The sequence below is a fragment of the Geotrypetes seraphini genome, chromosome 9 (assembly GCF_902459505.1).
Source record: "Geotrypetes seraphini chromosome 9, aGeoSer1.1, whole genome shotgun sequence".
NCBI classification, from domain to species: domain Eukaryota; kingdom Metazoa; phylum Chordata; class Amphibia; order Gymnophiona; family Dermophiidae; genus Geotrypetes; species Geotrypetes seraphini.
This window is the reverse complement of record NC_047092.1, coordinates 148,072,481-148,088,719: the sequence shown is the minus strand read 5'-3', so window position 1 is coordinate 148,088,719 and position 16,239 is coordinate 148,072,481. Positions and strand designations below refer to the sequence as shown.

General features: G+C 41.9%; 1 protein-coding gene across 4 annotated transcripts in view; it reads right to left on the bottom strand.

The window, feature by feature from the left end:
• Positions 1–16,239, bottom strand: part of RHBDD1 (rhomboid domain containing 1) — a 157,749-nt gene that overhangs the window by 101,259 nt on the left and 40,251 nt on the right. For all 4 annotated transcript variants that reach the window (XM_033958652.1, XM_033958650.1, XM_033958649.1 and 1 more), the window contains exon 5: positions 13,519–13,572. In XM_033958652.1, coding sequence (XP_033814543.1) covers positions 13,519–13,572 — 54 coding nt within the window. The remainder of the gene's footprint in view (positions 1–13,518; positions 13,573–16,239) is intronic.

Here is a 16,239-nt window from a genome sequence, read left to right as displayed (position 1 = left end):
AAGGAGAAAGGGAATAGGTGCCTTCATGTTCCTGTAACTTTGTTTCTTTTTAAACTTAAAGACAGGAGACGTCATCCCATGAGGGACACTGGCAATGTCCGAGACAGGAATCAGGAGAATCAAAAGTTGTACAGGGTAGGCTGTACAGAATCTTACAGCCTTACAACAGAAAGAAGATTAATGAGGTAAGAACCTAATCTTCAATTCTGTTGCAATGACATAAGATTCTGTACCATAGCTGATGTACCAAAACAGTGCCAGACATCTAGGGAGGGACAGATAAGTCTGCCCACAGCACTGAGGACCCAAATACGGCATCCTCTCGAACCGGTACATCCACTCTGTAGAATTTTATAAAAAGATGTGGAGTAGTCCAGGTAGCAGCTCCATAGATTTCAACAGGTGAAATAGCCCATGATTTCACCCAGGAAGTAACCACGCCTCTAGTCGAATGAGCGGCGATGGAAATAGGGGGCTTTTTCCCTTAAACAATGTAGGAAGAAAAAAGTGCTATATGAATCCATCGAGCATTTGATGCTAAGAAGCTGACTTGCCACATCTTGATTGACCAAACAGTACAAAAAAGGGAAAGAGAATCATTGATCCTCACCAGTGAGGACATCCAGCCTCCGCAAAATCCTTTCTGCTTCGCTGAACCAATGAGAAAAAAGGTGGATAAAATGAATCTTTTGATTGACATGGAAGGTAGAAACCACCTTAGGCAGAAAAGAAAGTACCATCTGCAGAGAAAAAACTGGACTCTGTAAAACGAAGGAACTGTTCTTTGCAGGAGAGCACTTGTAACTCTTGAGAACCACCTCACAGAGACAATGGAAATCAAAGACAGACTTGACTGTAAGATTCAAGAGGGACACATTCAGCAGTGGATTCTCCAGATCCCAAAAGAGACCCTGTAGATCAACATTGGGGTCCCATGATGGAAACGGTTGAGGCAATGAAAGACATAATCTGAGCGCCCCACTCAAGAACCTACCACTAGACCTGCCTTATACCCTGTCCCGACCTACCACTAGATCACCGGATGGGGGACAGGGTACAGGGTAGGGTGATGGGCAGAACTGTTTTTACTTGGGTTTTCCTCCTCTACAGGGGATGCATCTTATGGTCGGGTGCGTCTTATGGAGCAAAAAATACGAAAAGTATGGAGCATTATCTGAACAATGTCACTGAAAATTATCACTGATTGCTTATCCAAATAGTGCTGAGGTAGACTGTTGGCAAAGCTCGGAGTTACTTGGTTAGCAGTGGCATTTGGTTTCCTAACCAAATAATTATCCAGATAGATGTTAGGGCTGCAAAAAAGGCTGTCTTAACTTTATCAGAATAGTTATCCGATATCAGTTTGAATATCATCAGCACTTGGATAAGTTCCGATGGCCACCTTTTACTCAGATATGTAGTGCTGGAATCTGGGTACAGCCTGAGCCTGAATATCCAGACAGAAAAAATAAATACTTTTTTTTTTTTTTTAATTCTTTATTCATTTTTAAAACTTCAATTGTGCACAACAAATGATGCATTTACATAAAATATTATCATTATAGCACAATATACTTAATAGAATAAAAACAAGACTTATTTTCTCCCACCCACTTCCCATTAACCAACATCTCATAAAAATACTTTTAATCAACCCTTCAATACTTCTTAACAAATGCCAAAACATACCCCCCTCCCCCCTCCCCAGATGTGCATGTTTTCCTCAGTAAATCAATCTTTACAATATTTAGTTAATGGTTCCCAAACTTCCATAAATTTTTTATAATATCCCTTCTGAATGGCCATAAACTTTTCTATTTTAAAGATATAACATAAGGATTCCCACCAGAATGAATAATTTAATCTATCCTAATTTTTCCAATTCTTTAAAATAAGCTGCATGGCAACTCCCGTCATTATAAACAAAAGTTTATTATTTTTTGCTGAAATTTGACTTTTTGCCCTCATAGATGTTCCAAATAAAACGGTATCATATGATAATGCCATTGGATTTTCTAATAAATTATTAACCTGATCCCAAATCGAAAATCGAAAAAAAAAAAAAATAAATCCTAATAGTAGTCAGGATTAAAAAAAAAAAATTACAAACACTCAAAACATTGATCACTATGGGCTGAATATTGGGAAGATTATTATCTACAACTCACTTATAAGTCGTTGAGGAGGAAAATAACCAGGAATCAAAAGGGCGAGGAGGAGGAGGGAGAGGACCTGGGATAGTAGAGCAGAGATGAAGCTAAGAATTGTGGATGAAGAGAAGAGAGGACCGAAGATTGAGGAGGGAAGCCCCAGTACATTTTACTTTGCACCTGACTCAAGCCTCCTGCTTGAGGTTCTTACAAAGATCAGCACAGAAGCATTACAATTTATTTACGTGCTTACATCTAAGCCTTAAAAAAATTGAGACTATGGGCTCCTTTTACAAAGGCGCGCTAGCGGTTTTAACGCACATTTAGCGCGCGCAAAAATGCCGTACGCGCTAGCCGCTACTGCCTCCTTTTAAGCAGGCGGTAATTTTTCAGCTAGCGCACACTAATCCTGTACATGCGCTAAAAACGCTAGCGCACCTTTGTAAAACGTGCCCTATGAGAATGTCTCCTTCAAGCTGCCATTTATTCTGATCTATATCTCATTCTTAATGATTTTGTTTGTTTTAACTGCCAGCTAAGTATCCATCTTTTGAGGTGTGGGAAAGCTAAATCACAGCAAGCGCCAGTGAATCTTCTCCTTATTACAGTGAGAAATCTTTCAATATCTTCAAGACTTACATTCCAGAGAAACCCCACCTTTCAAACACATAATAACCAGAAGTATGCCTGAAACCAAAACAAACAGAAGCCTTTTACTTAGTCATGTTTTTGGCAGCATGTTAAAAGAGCCTCTGGTTATCATTATCTCATGGGTTATTCAGGCTCTTCCAAAAACTCATTCTAGGTTTTTATGGTGCAGGGAGATCAAGAGGCATTGAGAGAATTAGTTACCATGCCAAGAATGTGTTTGCTTTATTATGTGCATCTGAAAATGTTTTTTCTTTTGTTTGAAATTAGTTGATTTCTAGTGTTTTTTTTTACTTTTTAAAAAGAAAATGTATGCATCTTTTATTGTACAGTAGTTAGCTAACATAAGAACATATAAGAACATAAGAAATGCCTTCACCGGATCAGATCGAGGTCCATCAAGTCCAGCGATCCGCTCACGCGGCGGCCCATTTAGGTTCTCTATTATGAAAACCTGAAATTACCATATCCCTCAATATGATTTGCAAGAAGGTGTATATCCAACTTGTGCTTGAAACCCCGAAGAGTAGTCTCCGCCACAACATCCTCAGCTGTTTGCTGTTCTATTGGTGAATATCATATTCGGGTTTTTCAAGTAGTCAATGCCAGGGCTGTGAAGTTGGAGACACGGAGTCTGAAGCAATTTTGAGTGGAGTCAGAGTCCATAAAAAAATGTACAACTCAGACACCAGGTTTAAAATAAAAGCTTACAACAGTATATTGCATCTTTTCATTTGACAGCATTTTTTGGTTCAACTTCTTTGTTCAAACATCAAATAAATATATTTTGTGGGCTATTAATCCTAATTTTGAACCTAAAGAAATATCCTATATCTGTAATGAATCAAATTTCTCCAAGATACATAGTAAGAATTGATTCAAAGGTTTGGTATGCGAACTCTACAGCCTTGGTGAATGAACTACAAAGCTATTATCATCTTTTAACAAAAACATAATTAAAAAAATAAAAAGGGGTGGGCCATAGGATATGTGAGTATGTTTGAACAAAACTGTATTATTTCAGGCAATACTGCTGGAGCTATTGCATTTATAGAAATCAAATCAGTAAAATTAAAGCACTGATACTGTGGATGCTCATTACAATACACCTGTTCAAAATGTGTAAATTCTGAGGGCTGTCTCTGCACTTATAGAATAGAGAAAACAACATAGTAAAATTTGTTCTTACCTATTTTCTTTCCTTTAATCCTACTAGACCAATTCAGACCTATGGGTTATGTCCCCTTACCAGCAAATGGAGGCAGAGAATGCGATGATTCCACTAGGATTCAAACATGAGTGAATGGCACCTAATTAATTAAATAACCAAGGAGAGGGGCAGCCAGAACCCTTCCAGGATGCCAATTCCAAAGCAACTAAAAAAAAAAAAAAAAAAAAAGACAACCACTTAAGGAGAAAAGTACATACATGCAAAATTAACCCAACTCCACAAGGAAGGGGTCAGTATTTCTAAAACAGAACCATAAAACTGACTGTTGGCAATCTAAGGTCCCCAAAAAACTGGCATATTCTTCCATCTTCCAGGACAGTTCCTGGACTGATCTAGCAGGAGTCAAGGAAACAAAATTAACAGTTAAGAACAAATGTCATCTTCCATATCATCCGGCTAGACCAGTCCAGACCTATTGGAAGCACTAAAGATCTTAACTCACTAGGCAGGAAAACACACAGCCCCCTCAAGGACTTCCTCACCAAAGGTAGTGTCTCATCCATCTCAGATGATAAAACCAGTGGACTGAAGACTACAACACTGCCCTAAAATATTCTCAGGAGCCACCACTCTCATTTCTATCCAGGATGTTGCCTGAGCTCTGGTACAATGTAAATTGAATCAATAGCTGTTTTAATCCAAAGTGCAATGTCCAACTTAGAAACACGATGCCCCTTATGAGAACCATGGAGTATGACAAAAAGATGATTTGATAACTGAAAAGGATTAGTGACTTCCAGGTAATGGACAACTCTGAAGTCATCCAGCTTTGAAAGAAACTGAGAAGAGCCAGATACCAAGGACTTCAAGAACAGAGGACAATTGCCCAATTCAGGTGAAAAGACAAAACCTCTTCAGAAGGAAGGATGAAACCATCCATGAGAAAACAAATCAGAAGAGAAAACTAAAGGATCTCTACAAGAAAGAACCTGAAGTTCATTGATCATCCTAGCTGAGAAAATGGAAACACGGAAAACAGTTTTAAGCTTTTTTTTCTGAGGCTCAAAGCAAGATTCAAAAGGAGATACAGGAAGGGCCGACAGGACTAACAAGATCACACTGAAGTACCACCACACAAAGCAGGGGTTGGATCAACTTAAGTGCCCACAGGAAATTTAATCAAGTTAGGCTGTAACAGATGAACCACCCACTTTGCATCTGAAACAGGGCAGTGCTGCTGAACTTTGAAAGATTTCACAGCTATCTTCTGATCAAAGCCTCTTGCAAAAAACGCCAAAATAACTAGAATGTCCACTTGCCAAGGAAAGAATCCCCGATTTGAACTCCTTGATTCAAACATCCTGATATAAGCCAAGAAGTGACAGATTTCCATACCTTCAATAAAGTGGCAATTCTGGATAGAGAAAGACTTTTCTCTTTACACAATGATTTTCAAGGGCCAGGCTGTAACTCAGAAGGAATCTAGATCTTCCAGGAGAATCAGGCCATGAAGTTGAATGCCCGGGCTGCTCGGCAGGGAATTGGAGGACCTACAAGGATGCAACAAAGATCCATGCACGAAGGCTGGAGAGGCCAATCAGGTACAACCTGAATGACTAGGAACTGATGCCTCTCGATTCTGCAACCACCAAACCAAAGTGGCCAAGGTGGAAAGATGTAAAGAACCTGAAGTTTGGATCACAGATGCACTAGAATGTCCAGGCCACAAGACCCTATCTCCTTCCTCCTGCAAAGGAGCAAGGTCACTTAGCATTGAGCCATGTTGCTCTGGCACTCATTGCTGGATGATGTGTTAAGAGCAATTTGCACAGTAAGGTGTAAAAAAAGAAAAAAAAAAAAGTTTGGATAAGTTCCTGGAAATAAACTCCATAAACTATTATTAAGGAAGATTTTGGGGAGTTACTGCTTATCTCTTGGGGGTTGATAGCAAGGATTTTTGCCATTTCTTGGCATTCTGCCAGAAAATCTGCTGTGTCCACCCTACCTTTTGTTTAATCCTTATTTGTTCTTTCCTTTCAAAAATATTGTAGTTCTTCCCCCTTCTTTTTGTGCCAGTACAGTCATATGTTTTAATGCCTAGTTGTTGTTGTCTGCTGTTTTTGTTCAGATTTTTTTTAATAATGTCATTTTAATATTTGATGTCTTTTTATTATTCTTTCCTAATTGTCTTTACCCCACTCAAATGTTTTATAAATGTTAGCTGCTTTGAAACTTTGAAAAGGCGGGATAATAAAACTTAAATAAACTTGAAACTTGAAAAATGAGGACTCACCAGAGTCTTACCCAGGGGAATTAATACCTTCTTTTTCCTACTGGCCTTATCTTTCCTTATGCACCCTAGCATCTTCCTAGCTTTCATCATCACCTTTTTAACCTGTCTGACCACCTTTAGATCATAAAGCCAGAGCAGAATTGTCCCAATTAGAATGATGCGCACCAAAAAAGTGTCCTTCAACTCATCTGATGAATTCAAATGTCTTTATTTGTCTAAAGTTTCATAAATACATCCATGGACTCAATGACCCGATATGAGAAAGAGGGGATTCCCATATGTGCCTTGACTACAACCCTTAGATACCTGATTTGGTTGAGTTTGGCAGCCGCGTTTAGAGGGTTGTGCATCTTTATATTTATGGTTATATGGTTTTGGATACACCTGTTGAAGACTCATAAGACTCCTGAGGCAGGCCGGTTAGGCCGAAACATGTACATGTCGGGCCATTGAGTCCATGAATGTATTTATGAAACTTTGGACGAATAAAGGCATTTGAATTCATCAGATGAGTTGAAGGACACTCTTTTGGTAAGCATCATTCTGATTGGGACAATTCCGCTCTGTCTTTGTGCTTTCGATTTTGTGGTTTTGTTTCCCCTGTTTCATCTTTCACCTTTAGATCATTACATACTATCACACCCAACTCCTGCTTCTCTTTCGTGCACAAAAGTTCTTCACCCCCCCCCCCTAAACTGTACTGTTCCCTTGGAATTTTGCAGCCCAAATGCATGTTCTTCCATTTCTTAGCATTTAATCTTAGCTGCCAAATTTCAGACCATTCCTCAAGCTTCACTAGGTCCTTCCTCATGTTATCCACACCATGAGGGGTATCTACTCCATTGCAGATTTTAGTATCATCCTCACTATATGGGCAAAAATGGCTTCCCCATAAATGAATAGAAAACTCTGTTTAGGTTTTGCTTAAACAGAATCGGAGTAATTCTTGCCTGCAACAATGAGCTTTACATTCATGTGAGCACACTCATTCTGACAGTCAAAAATAAACCATACCACATTTTGCTCATATAGGTCTTTCTCCAGTATCAGGGTGCTAAAACGGATGCAGTTAAACCAAGATCACAAGGCAAATGTGGTTACGCTTCATATACATCATAAATGAAAAACTGATGTGCCTGGCGTGATGGACTGAAGCTGCAGGCTTGAAAATTCTTTTCAGATTGATCATGCTGGCAGCATAACAATTTAGTGTCTGATATATTAAAAAAACACTCTATTTTGCTTGCAGGAAGATATGACTACTGAGCACATTTACCACTGTCAGTTTAAAATGTATGAACATCGCTTATGTGTTTTCATGAGTTACATTTCAATTATGTTTTGCTCCTGAACTTGGAAATTCAAGTCCGATTGCGAGTGAAGTAATTTTATAACCGAGTGCATGCCTAGGTAGTACATGTGGCTACCTGTGAACTTTCAAAATGAAAATTGGTTAAAGCATTTTTTATACTGCCTTTCTGTGGTACAACTGAAGCAATTTGCATATATTATATACATACTTCTGTTCTGAAAATTACTCACTCCCCCCCCAAAAAAAAACAACCAACAACAAGGGAATGTTACATTTATACCTGCTCTTTTCTATGAACACATTTTCATTACCAAGCTCAAATGTAAACCGCTCCCCAGCTCTAACCCCCGGGGATACCTCTGTTCAGTTCAGGTAAAGCTAAAGGCATACAGGATACACGTGTAACTTTACATGCATCTGGACATGCAAACTTATAAATGGAGATTTTCTAAAATAAAGCACAGTCTGGAGTGAGAACCAATTGTCTGGACTTGTAGGTATTATCCTGTGCTTAGTTACACAAGCCATTTATATACATACAGCAATGATTTAAGCATGGAAATAGATGAAACTCAATTCAAGTTGAGCTTTGTTTTAGAAAATCTTTGTATGAGCGAGGACAAATCAAAAATTAAAGGCAATTGTTAAATTACGCGATAACTGGAACAGAGCTAGTGAAATGCCAACATATATATTCGTACATCGTCCGTGTGCGTTGGGATGGGGGAAGCCACAGGGGCCATGGCCTTCCCAAAGATTGGCGGTCGCCTGTGGGTTTCTGCCCATCCATCCCCCTCCCAGCGCTGTACTTTGAAAATCTTCGGGCAGCTGCCGCACAGCGTCAATGAGCAAGCCTGCCCCCGGAAGTTGAATGAAGGGTTCCGGGAAAGGCCTGCTCGTTGACGCTGTGTGGCAGCTGCCTAAAGATTTAAAAGTACAGTGCCGGGAGGAGGCAGGTGGGGGAGTCCGGAGCTAGTGAGAGGTGCCGCAGGATTTTGCAGGCTAGGGCAGAGCCTTTGGGCCCCCCACCCAAACAAAACTGTGTTCCGCTGCCTATGCGTTGCCCGTTGGATAGTTCGTCCACACCCAGTGCAACGCTCAGCCTTTAGTCATATGGCAACCACGAGGTCAGAAACACGGACGCTTCATTGCAAGATTGCACCAGTAGCGTGCAAAGGGAGTGAAACCTATGGAAATTCACCATCGGATATTGACTCGGTATTGACATAAACCTTCCATTAATTCATGGTGCTCTGAGTAGGTAAAAAGATTTAAAGTGGGAACAACATGTGTAACTGACAAAGGTCATTCTGGTCACCCATCAACATCACGAACACAAGAGCATACTGACAGAGCGCATGCCTTGATTAGAGAAAACCAACGGATAACAAAAAAAAGTTCTGGCCGATTGCACAGGTCAGAGCTCTTCACTCATTTTTAAGGGAAAGGGACTTGCGTACTGCCTTTTTGTGGTTACATATTCAAAGTGGTGTACATATTTACAGGTACTTATTTTGTACCTGGAGCAATGGAGGATTAAGGCCCAAATTCTGTAACCAGCGCCTATTTCGGAGGCGCCCAACTAGATAGGCGCCTATCTAAATCGAATAACAAGCTCAATTAAGCTTTTTAATCAGCACTGATTGAAGCACAGGCGCCTATCAAGAAAAGCGCGATTCTGTAACAAGGCGCCTCCAAAAATTTAGGCGGCCTTCAAAAAATAGGCGCTATGCGTGTTAGGAGTGGGTGTGGCTATGTGTTAGACGCCTTCTTAAAGAATCGCTGCTCTTAAGCGTGCTTAAGCGCTCGCATGGGCGCCTAACTTTTAGTTCTGCCTAGAGCTGGCCTATTTCTTGGGTGCCTCCAAAATAGGTTCCGCTCAGCGTGATTCATTAAACAGCAGCCAATTTGACATGAATCGCGCCTAACTTTTGGGCGCTTCTTATAGAATTTCCCCTTAAGTGACTTAGCCAGGTTCACAAGGAATAGCGCTATAACCTCAGGGTGCTAAGGCAGCAGCTCTACCACTGGGCTACTCCTCACCTCATTTGCATTCAAAGTCACGGCCGCTTTGAATCCAAATGAGCTGAAAGAGAGCCACAAAATTATCTTCCCATGCAGAGTTGCAACACTGCTTCCTAGGAAGAGACAATGACATCCATCCCTTCAAGTCCACTTTTAAACTTTTCACTGGGGGTATCCTCAAGAAGGTAGGCATTTCTAAACGCAGTCTCTTCTTCTATTAAGAAATGCCTTGTCCTTCAAGCATTCAACCCTTCTCTCCATCCATTTCCTGATTTCAGTCCCAAGCTTGGGAAGAGAGGCAGAGAATAGTTAAGAAAAAAACAGAATGACCTAAGGGCCGCTACGTGAGCGGACTGCTGAGCACGATGGACACTGGTCTGACCCAGCGATGGCAATTCTTATGGGGGCCTTACCAGAGGTCTTAAAGGACCATCACTGGGCCCCAGGCCTTGCACTGAAGAACACATATGAAGCTTTTTTGCCTTTCAGATGCTATTGATTCTATATTGTTTAAATATGGAAACTGTAAACTGCTATGATGTTGCAAATAGAGATTTGCATGGGGATAGAAATCCCACCCAACCCTGCCAGGATCCTCTCCGTCCCCACCAGGATCCTCTCCATCCCCACTCGTCCCCGTCAGGATCCTCTCCGTCCCCACCCGTCCCCGTCAGGATCCTCTCCATCCCCACCCATCCCCGCAAGGAATTACCTCCATCCCCGCCCGTCCCCATAAAAACCAGCAATTACTTCTGACAGGATCATCAATTCCACAGTTTCTTTTGTGTTTGCGCTGCTGTTTTCCTTGTGGAATCCCTTTGGTGGGACTCTTTTTTTGTTTTCTGTTCAGGTAATTAACTTATAAACCCCCTCTTTTACTAAGGCTGCCGTGTCCATTATATTATATGGACAAACCTGCTTCCAAAGCCTTCCATCCCCGTGGGAGTCCTGTTGGCTAGAGGGGGGTCCCCGTGGGCCAGAGGGGGGTCCCCGTGGGAGTCCTGTGGGCTAGGAGAGATTCCCGCGGGACCCCCATGGGACCCGCGGGATTCCCGCAATCCCCATTCCCGTGCAGACCTCTAGTTGCAAATGGCAGTGCAGAAACTACTTTGTTTTCCTTTTGTGTTGTTTTGGTTGTTTTCCAGTCTCTCCTATTGGTAAATTGTAGTTCCTTTCCATTTCTCCAGAAACTGTAGCCTTGGTTTGTAAACTGCCTTACGTCTTTATTATATACTTACTGATTTGATTGCATTTGTTGAAAAGCAGTATACACACAAAACATACTAAATAAACATAATCACAGATTAATGTAACCAAAGCAATGTTCTAGTACTAAACAGATGGGATTGAGAATAGAGAATGACATGGGGACAAGTTTGGCCCCGTCCCCGCAGGAACTAATTTTCCCCGTCCCGCACCCGTAAGTTATTTTGCTGCCTCTGTCCCTACCCCATTCCTGTAAGCTCTGTCTTAACCACACAAGCCTCGAACACTTATGATTCTAAAGTGTTTGAGGCTTGTGCAGATGAGGACAGAGCTTAGGCTTTGGTGGAATGAGGCATTATGACATCACAATCTGAGCTCTAGAATGTTGCTACTTATGATTCTAAAGTGTTTGAGGCTTGTGCAGATGAGGACAGAGCTTAGGCATTGATGGAATGAGGCATTATGACATCACAATCCAATCTGTACAATGTTGCTACTTATGATTTTAAAGTGTTTGAGGTCTGTGCAGATGAGAACAGAGCTTGCAGGAATGGGGCAGGGACAGGAAAATAACTTGTGGGGATGGGAAAATGAGTTCCTGTGAGGATGGGGAAAAATTTGTCCTCGTGTCATTCTCTAATTGGGAATAAGAGCTCCTACAGCAATTTCCAACACCACCTCTAACATGGATGCTCTCTTTGATCTCAAGCAAATCTCCAGGAGACGAGGAGTAAAACGGCAGCTGCTAAGTAGGGAAGCCACGGTTCAAATCCCACTATTGCTCAATGTGATCCAGCAAAATCCAACATGGGGGAATCAAGGCTGGGCAGACTTTACCTGTCTCTTGCCATTTGCAGGACACAGACTGTAGAAATTTCGACAACTCCAGTGTGTTAGATCATTTTATTGTCACAAACTGCAAAAAGGGTGCTATACAGCTTAGGAGGGAAGGAAAGGCAAATTGAATACTGTCAGCAATACTTACGCCCTCTTCTATCTATCTAAAGGAAAAACAAAAAATATATACTTCCCCCTCCGAATTTGCGGTTTCAGCATCCGCAGATTCGGTTATTCGCAATTTTAAAACAAAACAAAAAAAAACATTTAAATTTTTCAAGCTATTTAAGCCCGAGACTACGATAGGAGCTCAAGGCAGCCATTTCCTATGAGCGATCTGCATGGGGCAGAAGCGTGGGAAGATAGTTCCTGCCCCAAAAACCCGCTAGACCACCAGGTAAGGCTTAAGGGGGGGCTTACAGGGCTTAAAATAGCAGGGGGAAACGGAGATTAGGGGCTGAACCGGCCTGAATATTATTTGCGGTTTTTTAATATTCGCGGGCCGGCTCTGCCCCTAATCCCCATGGATACGGAGGGAGAAGTGTATTTTCTACCTTTTTTGTCATCTCTGGTTTCTGCTTTCCTAGTCTTCTCTTTACTCTACATTACATCCAACGTGCGCCCTCTTTCTCTGTCCCTTCTATTTTTATTTTTCTATCTCTACTCCCTCCCCCATGCTCTGGCATCTCTCTCTTCTCCTTTCCTTCCCACCCCAACTCACCCCATGGTCTGACATCTGCTTTCCTTCCCCCATGCCCTGGGTTCTCTCTCCTCTCTTCTCCTTCTATCTCTCCCTCCATGGTCTGGCATCTCCTTTCCTTCCTTTTCCTCCCTCCCTTCCCAATGGTCTGGCATCTCAGTCTCCTTCCCTTCCCTCCCCCCATGCCCTGGCATCTCTCTCCTCTCCTTCCCTTCCATCTCTTCCTCCCCCTCCTTGATCTGGCATCTCTTTTCCTTCATTCCTTCCTTTTCCTCCCTCCCTTCCCCATGGTCTAGCATATCTCTTTCCTCTCCTCTCTCTTCCTCGGGTCTTCCTTTTCCCTCCCTCCCTCTCTCCAATCGTATGAAGCATTTTTCTCCCCCTCCCTCCCTCTCTCTCTCTTTGTCACCCCCCAGTTGGCAGTGCAGGGTTCAGAACTCGCTGCTCTTGCTAGCGTCGGGCCTTTCTCTCTGCTGGGTCCCACCTACTTCCTGTTTCTGCAAAGGCAAGGCCAGATGCTGGCAGAACAGTGAATTCTGAATGCTGCTGCTGCTGCCAGAAAAAGTTCCCAGAGTCAGACCACAACGCCGGCCCTTGCTCAGAGCACACACTTATGGGCTGCACCCAGGGCAGACTGCCAACCACCCCCCTGCACCGATTTGGCACACCACTGCCCAAAGCAATATCTATTCTATTTAAATGTAAGTAGCTTTGAACTACTACAGAAAAGGTGCGAGCTAAATCCAAATTCCTTCCCTTCCCTTTTTCATTTTACAACTTTTTAATGAACATACCAGATAATAAAATAAAGCAACACCCTTACATGCTTGCCCATCTGAAAGCCAGTTTTCCATAAGCAGAAATATTTACTCCAAGTTTCTGGTAAGCTAAGATTTTAACAAAAAACTGGCATGCATCCCAGATAACACACACCTATAAAAGTAATGAGTCTTATTTTAAAAATAATAATCATCACCTTCTGATTTTCACTGCTAATGTTTCGCATCTAATGTTTACAAAAATGGAATAATAATTAAGAGTGAATAAGATAACATCCCAAAAATTATTTTTAAGAACTATCTCATGTCAGCATGTCTATTTGGCAAGCACTTTTAAGCAATAGTTTTGAAAAACAGACGTTAAGATATTATTGAGACCTGAGAGAATATAATTTACCTGAGCTGTTAAATTCGGTAGGCCTTGGAGGATGACCATCACAGGATAAGAAACCTAAAACAGAAAACGGATTATTAAATAATCCCAATGTCTGCTTTTGTTGATGCCTCTATATTTATAAACAATGGATCCCATATTCAAATGCACATATCTGGAGAGCAGGACCTCTTTTGATTTTTTAGTGACACTTATCTGGATAGTGCCACTAGACATCATTATAGACTGCCGCAGTGCTTTCTGGATAGAGCTGGGACAGTATGGAAGCAGAACACTGGCAAAAACAAAAATTTAGGGCCGCGCAGCAATTGCACCAAAGCCCATTCAATTCCTATGGGCTTCAGTGAATTTACCGTGCCGGCTCAAGCTCTTTGGCTTGATAGAAGAGGTCCTAAATTTTTAATTGCAATTAAAAGGTATGTTTTCTCTAAGGGCTTCCGCATCTCGCCACGTCTTGTCAGGTAGAAACCAACGTTTCAGCCACCATGCTGTGGCTTTCTTTAGGGTATGCTCTGAGGTCTGCAGTTTGCCTTTGTAAATAGACAAAGCAAAAGGTATGTTATTATGTTTTTTTCTCTCCACTGTAGCGCCTTGCAACTCTGGGCAAGTCTATTTTTTCGTGAAAAAAAAAAGGAGATGGTGTTATTCTTTATTCCCCTTTTTCTTTTTGTTTTATTCTATTAAGCATAACGTACACAGGCTAGATGACAACTGTACTGTAAAAGATCCATACAGCAATAACAGACTATGGACAATTTCCTGGAAGAAAAGTTCATAGTCTGTTATTGAGAAAGACATGGGGGAAGCCACTTTGCTTGAGATTCAACTGGAGTACCTTCTCTCCTGGCGTCATTATCCTTTTTCCAGTGCGTTGTTCCCGGAGATGGAGGCCGTTGCATCCGAAACAGAGCTCTGTAGAACTGTATAGCACGGACTTTGACTGGCAAACCTACAATGCATATCTACGCCAACGGAGATATGTACCACTCTGTTACTCTATGGGTTCCTTTTACTAAGGTGCGTTAGGGCCTTAACACACGGAATAGCATGCACTAAATTGCCGCGTGCGCAAGACCTTAACGTCAGCATTAAGCTGGCGTTATTCTAGAAACATACCGCATGGTGTAACGTGCAGTAATTTTGTGTGTGCGCTAAAAACGCTAGCGCACCTTAGTAAAAGGAGCCCTATGAATTATAGATGACTTCTCCCTATTTCTGGGTGTTGAATTAGGGGGCTGGACCTCTTTTTTGAAAATAACTTTTGAAAATAATTTTTGATAATTTTGCCAGAAAATTTCACTCGGTAAAGATTATACTGTTTATTTTTGAGTCCTCACCATTGTGTTGATTTTACACACACATATAGTACAAAGCACAAGGTCCAAGGATGTATCATGCTTAATGTACTCTGCTGGGTTATTATGAGCTTCCATCTCTGAGAATAGGAACCTTCTTTTCTGACATGAGTTGTGAATACTGAGGGCCGAACTTACTCATTAATTTTGCATTAGTTACACCCACAAGCGAATTATAAAATAAGTGAATCATATGATCTTTCAAGAAATAATAATTTTTTGTACCCTGGATCGGTAGCATGGAATGTTGCTACTCTTTGGGTTTTGGCCAGGTACTAGTGACCTGAATTGGCCACTGAGAGAACAGGCTACTGGGCTTGATGGACCATTGGTCGGACCCAGTAAGGTTATTCTTATGTTCTTAGGATACAAACCAACCAAAAGGACTCAAACAATCTACCCAACCCCCCTATTCCCCCTCCGACTCGCAAAATTACCAGTTCAGTCTGAAGATAACAAATAGTCCTTAAGATATCCCATGCCACAGCCTATACAGCTTCCTTATACAGTAGACTCTCAGCTATCCGGCACCCATGGGGATTGATGGATGCCGGATAACTGCAGTTTCTGGTTGCTTGAGAGTTACTGTACAAATAGTTTTGTCTCCCTTCCCACCTCATTCTATCATACCTCCTATTTGTAGGTCCAGCATCTGTACTTCCCTTCTTTCTGGGTCACTTTCTCTCTCCAATTCTCTCTCTCTCCTGTAGCAGTGTTTAGGTGTAATAAATCTTGCAAGTAATTATATATAAACAAATCCTGAACTTGTGTCTAGGGAAAATACCATCAAACACAATGTCGAACATCCATGGCAGCTTGTTTTGCTCAAATACATTTGAACCCCCACCCCAACCACCCTTTGGGACTTATCCAGGGGTAATCTCTGGTGGTCTAGGGTATGTAGTGAGAGCTGACTCCCTCTTCTCCTCTCCCATTTGGTTCTGATTGCAAAATGGTGCTGATCACCCCTAGTGGTAGTCTCACAGTACTACCACTAAAGGCCATCAGTGCCAATTTGCAGCGAGAGCTAGACAGTGCAGAAACAGAGGGGTCGGCTCCCACCCTGTCCTCTAGACCACCCAAATTACACCCAGAGAAGACCCAGGAATGCTCAGGGAGGGGCTGTTAACTTAGAGTAAAAGAACTTCAGGAAGGAATGGATAGTTTGGATTGAGGGGTGGGTGATTAAAAAAATTGGGTCAGGTAGGTGCATCGTTGCGGTGATATTTTTGTGGTTGCTGACACAGCATTATATGCAGTGGCAGGTAGCAGAGGCATACCCGCACTATCTGCCACTTCATTTAACTTGGTGACTGCACTACATATGGTAAATGCAGGGCAGATTTTGGACATGCCCCCTGAATTACTA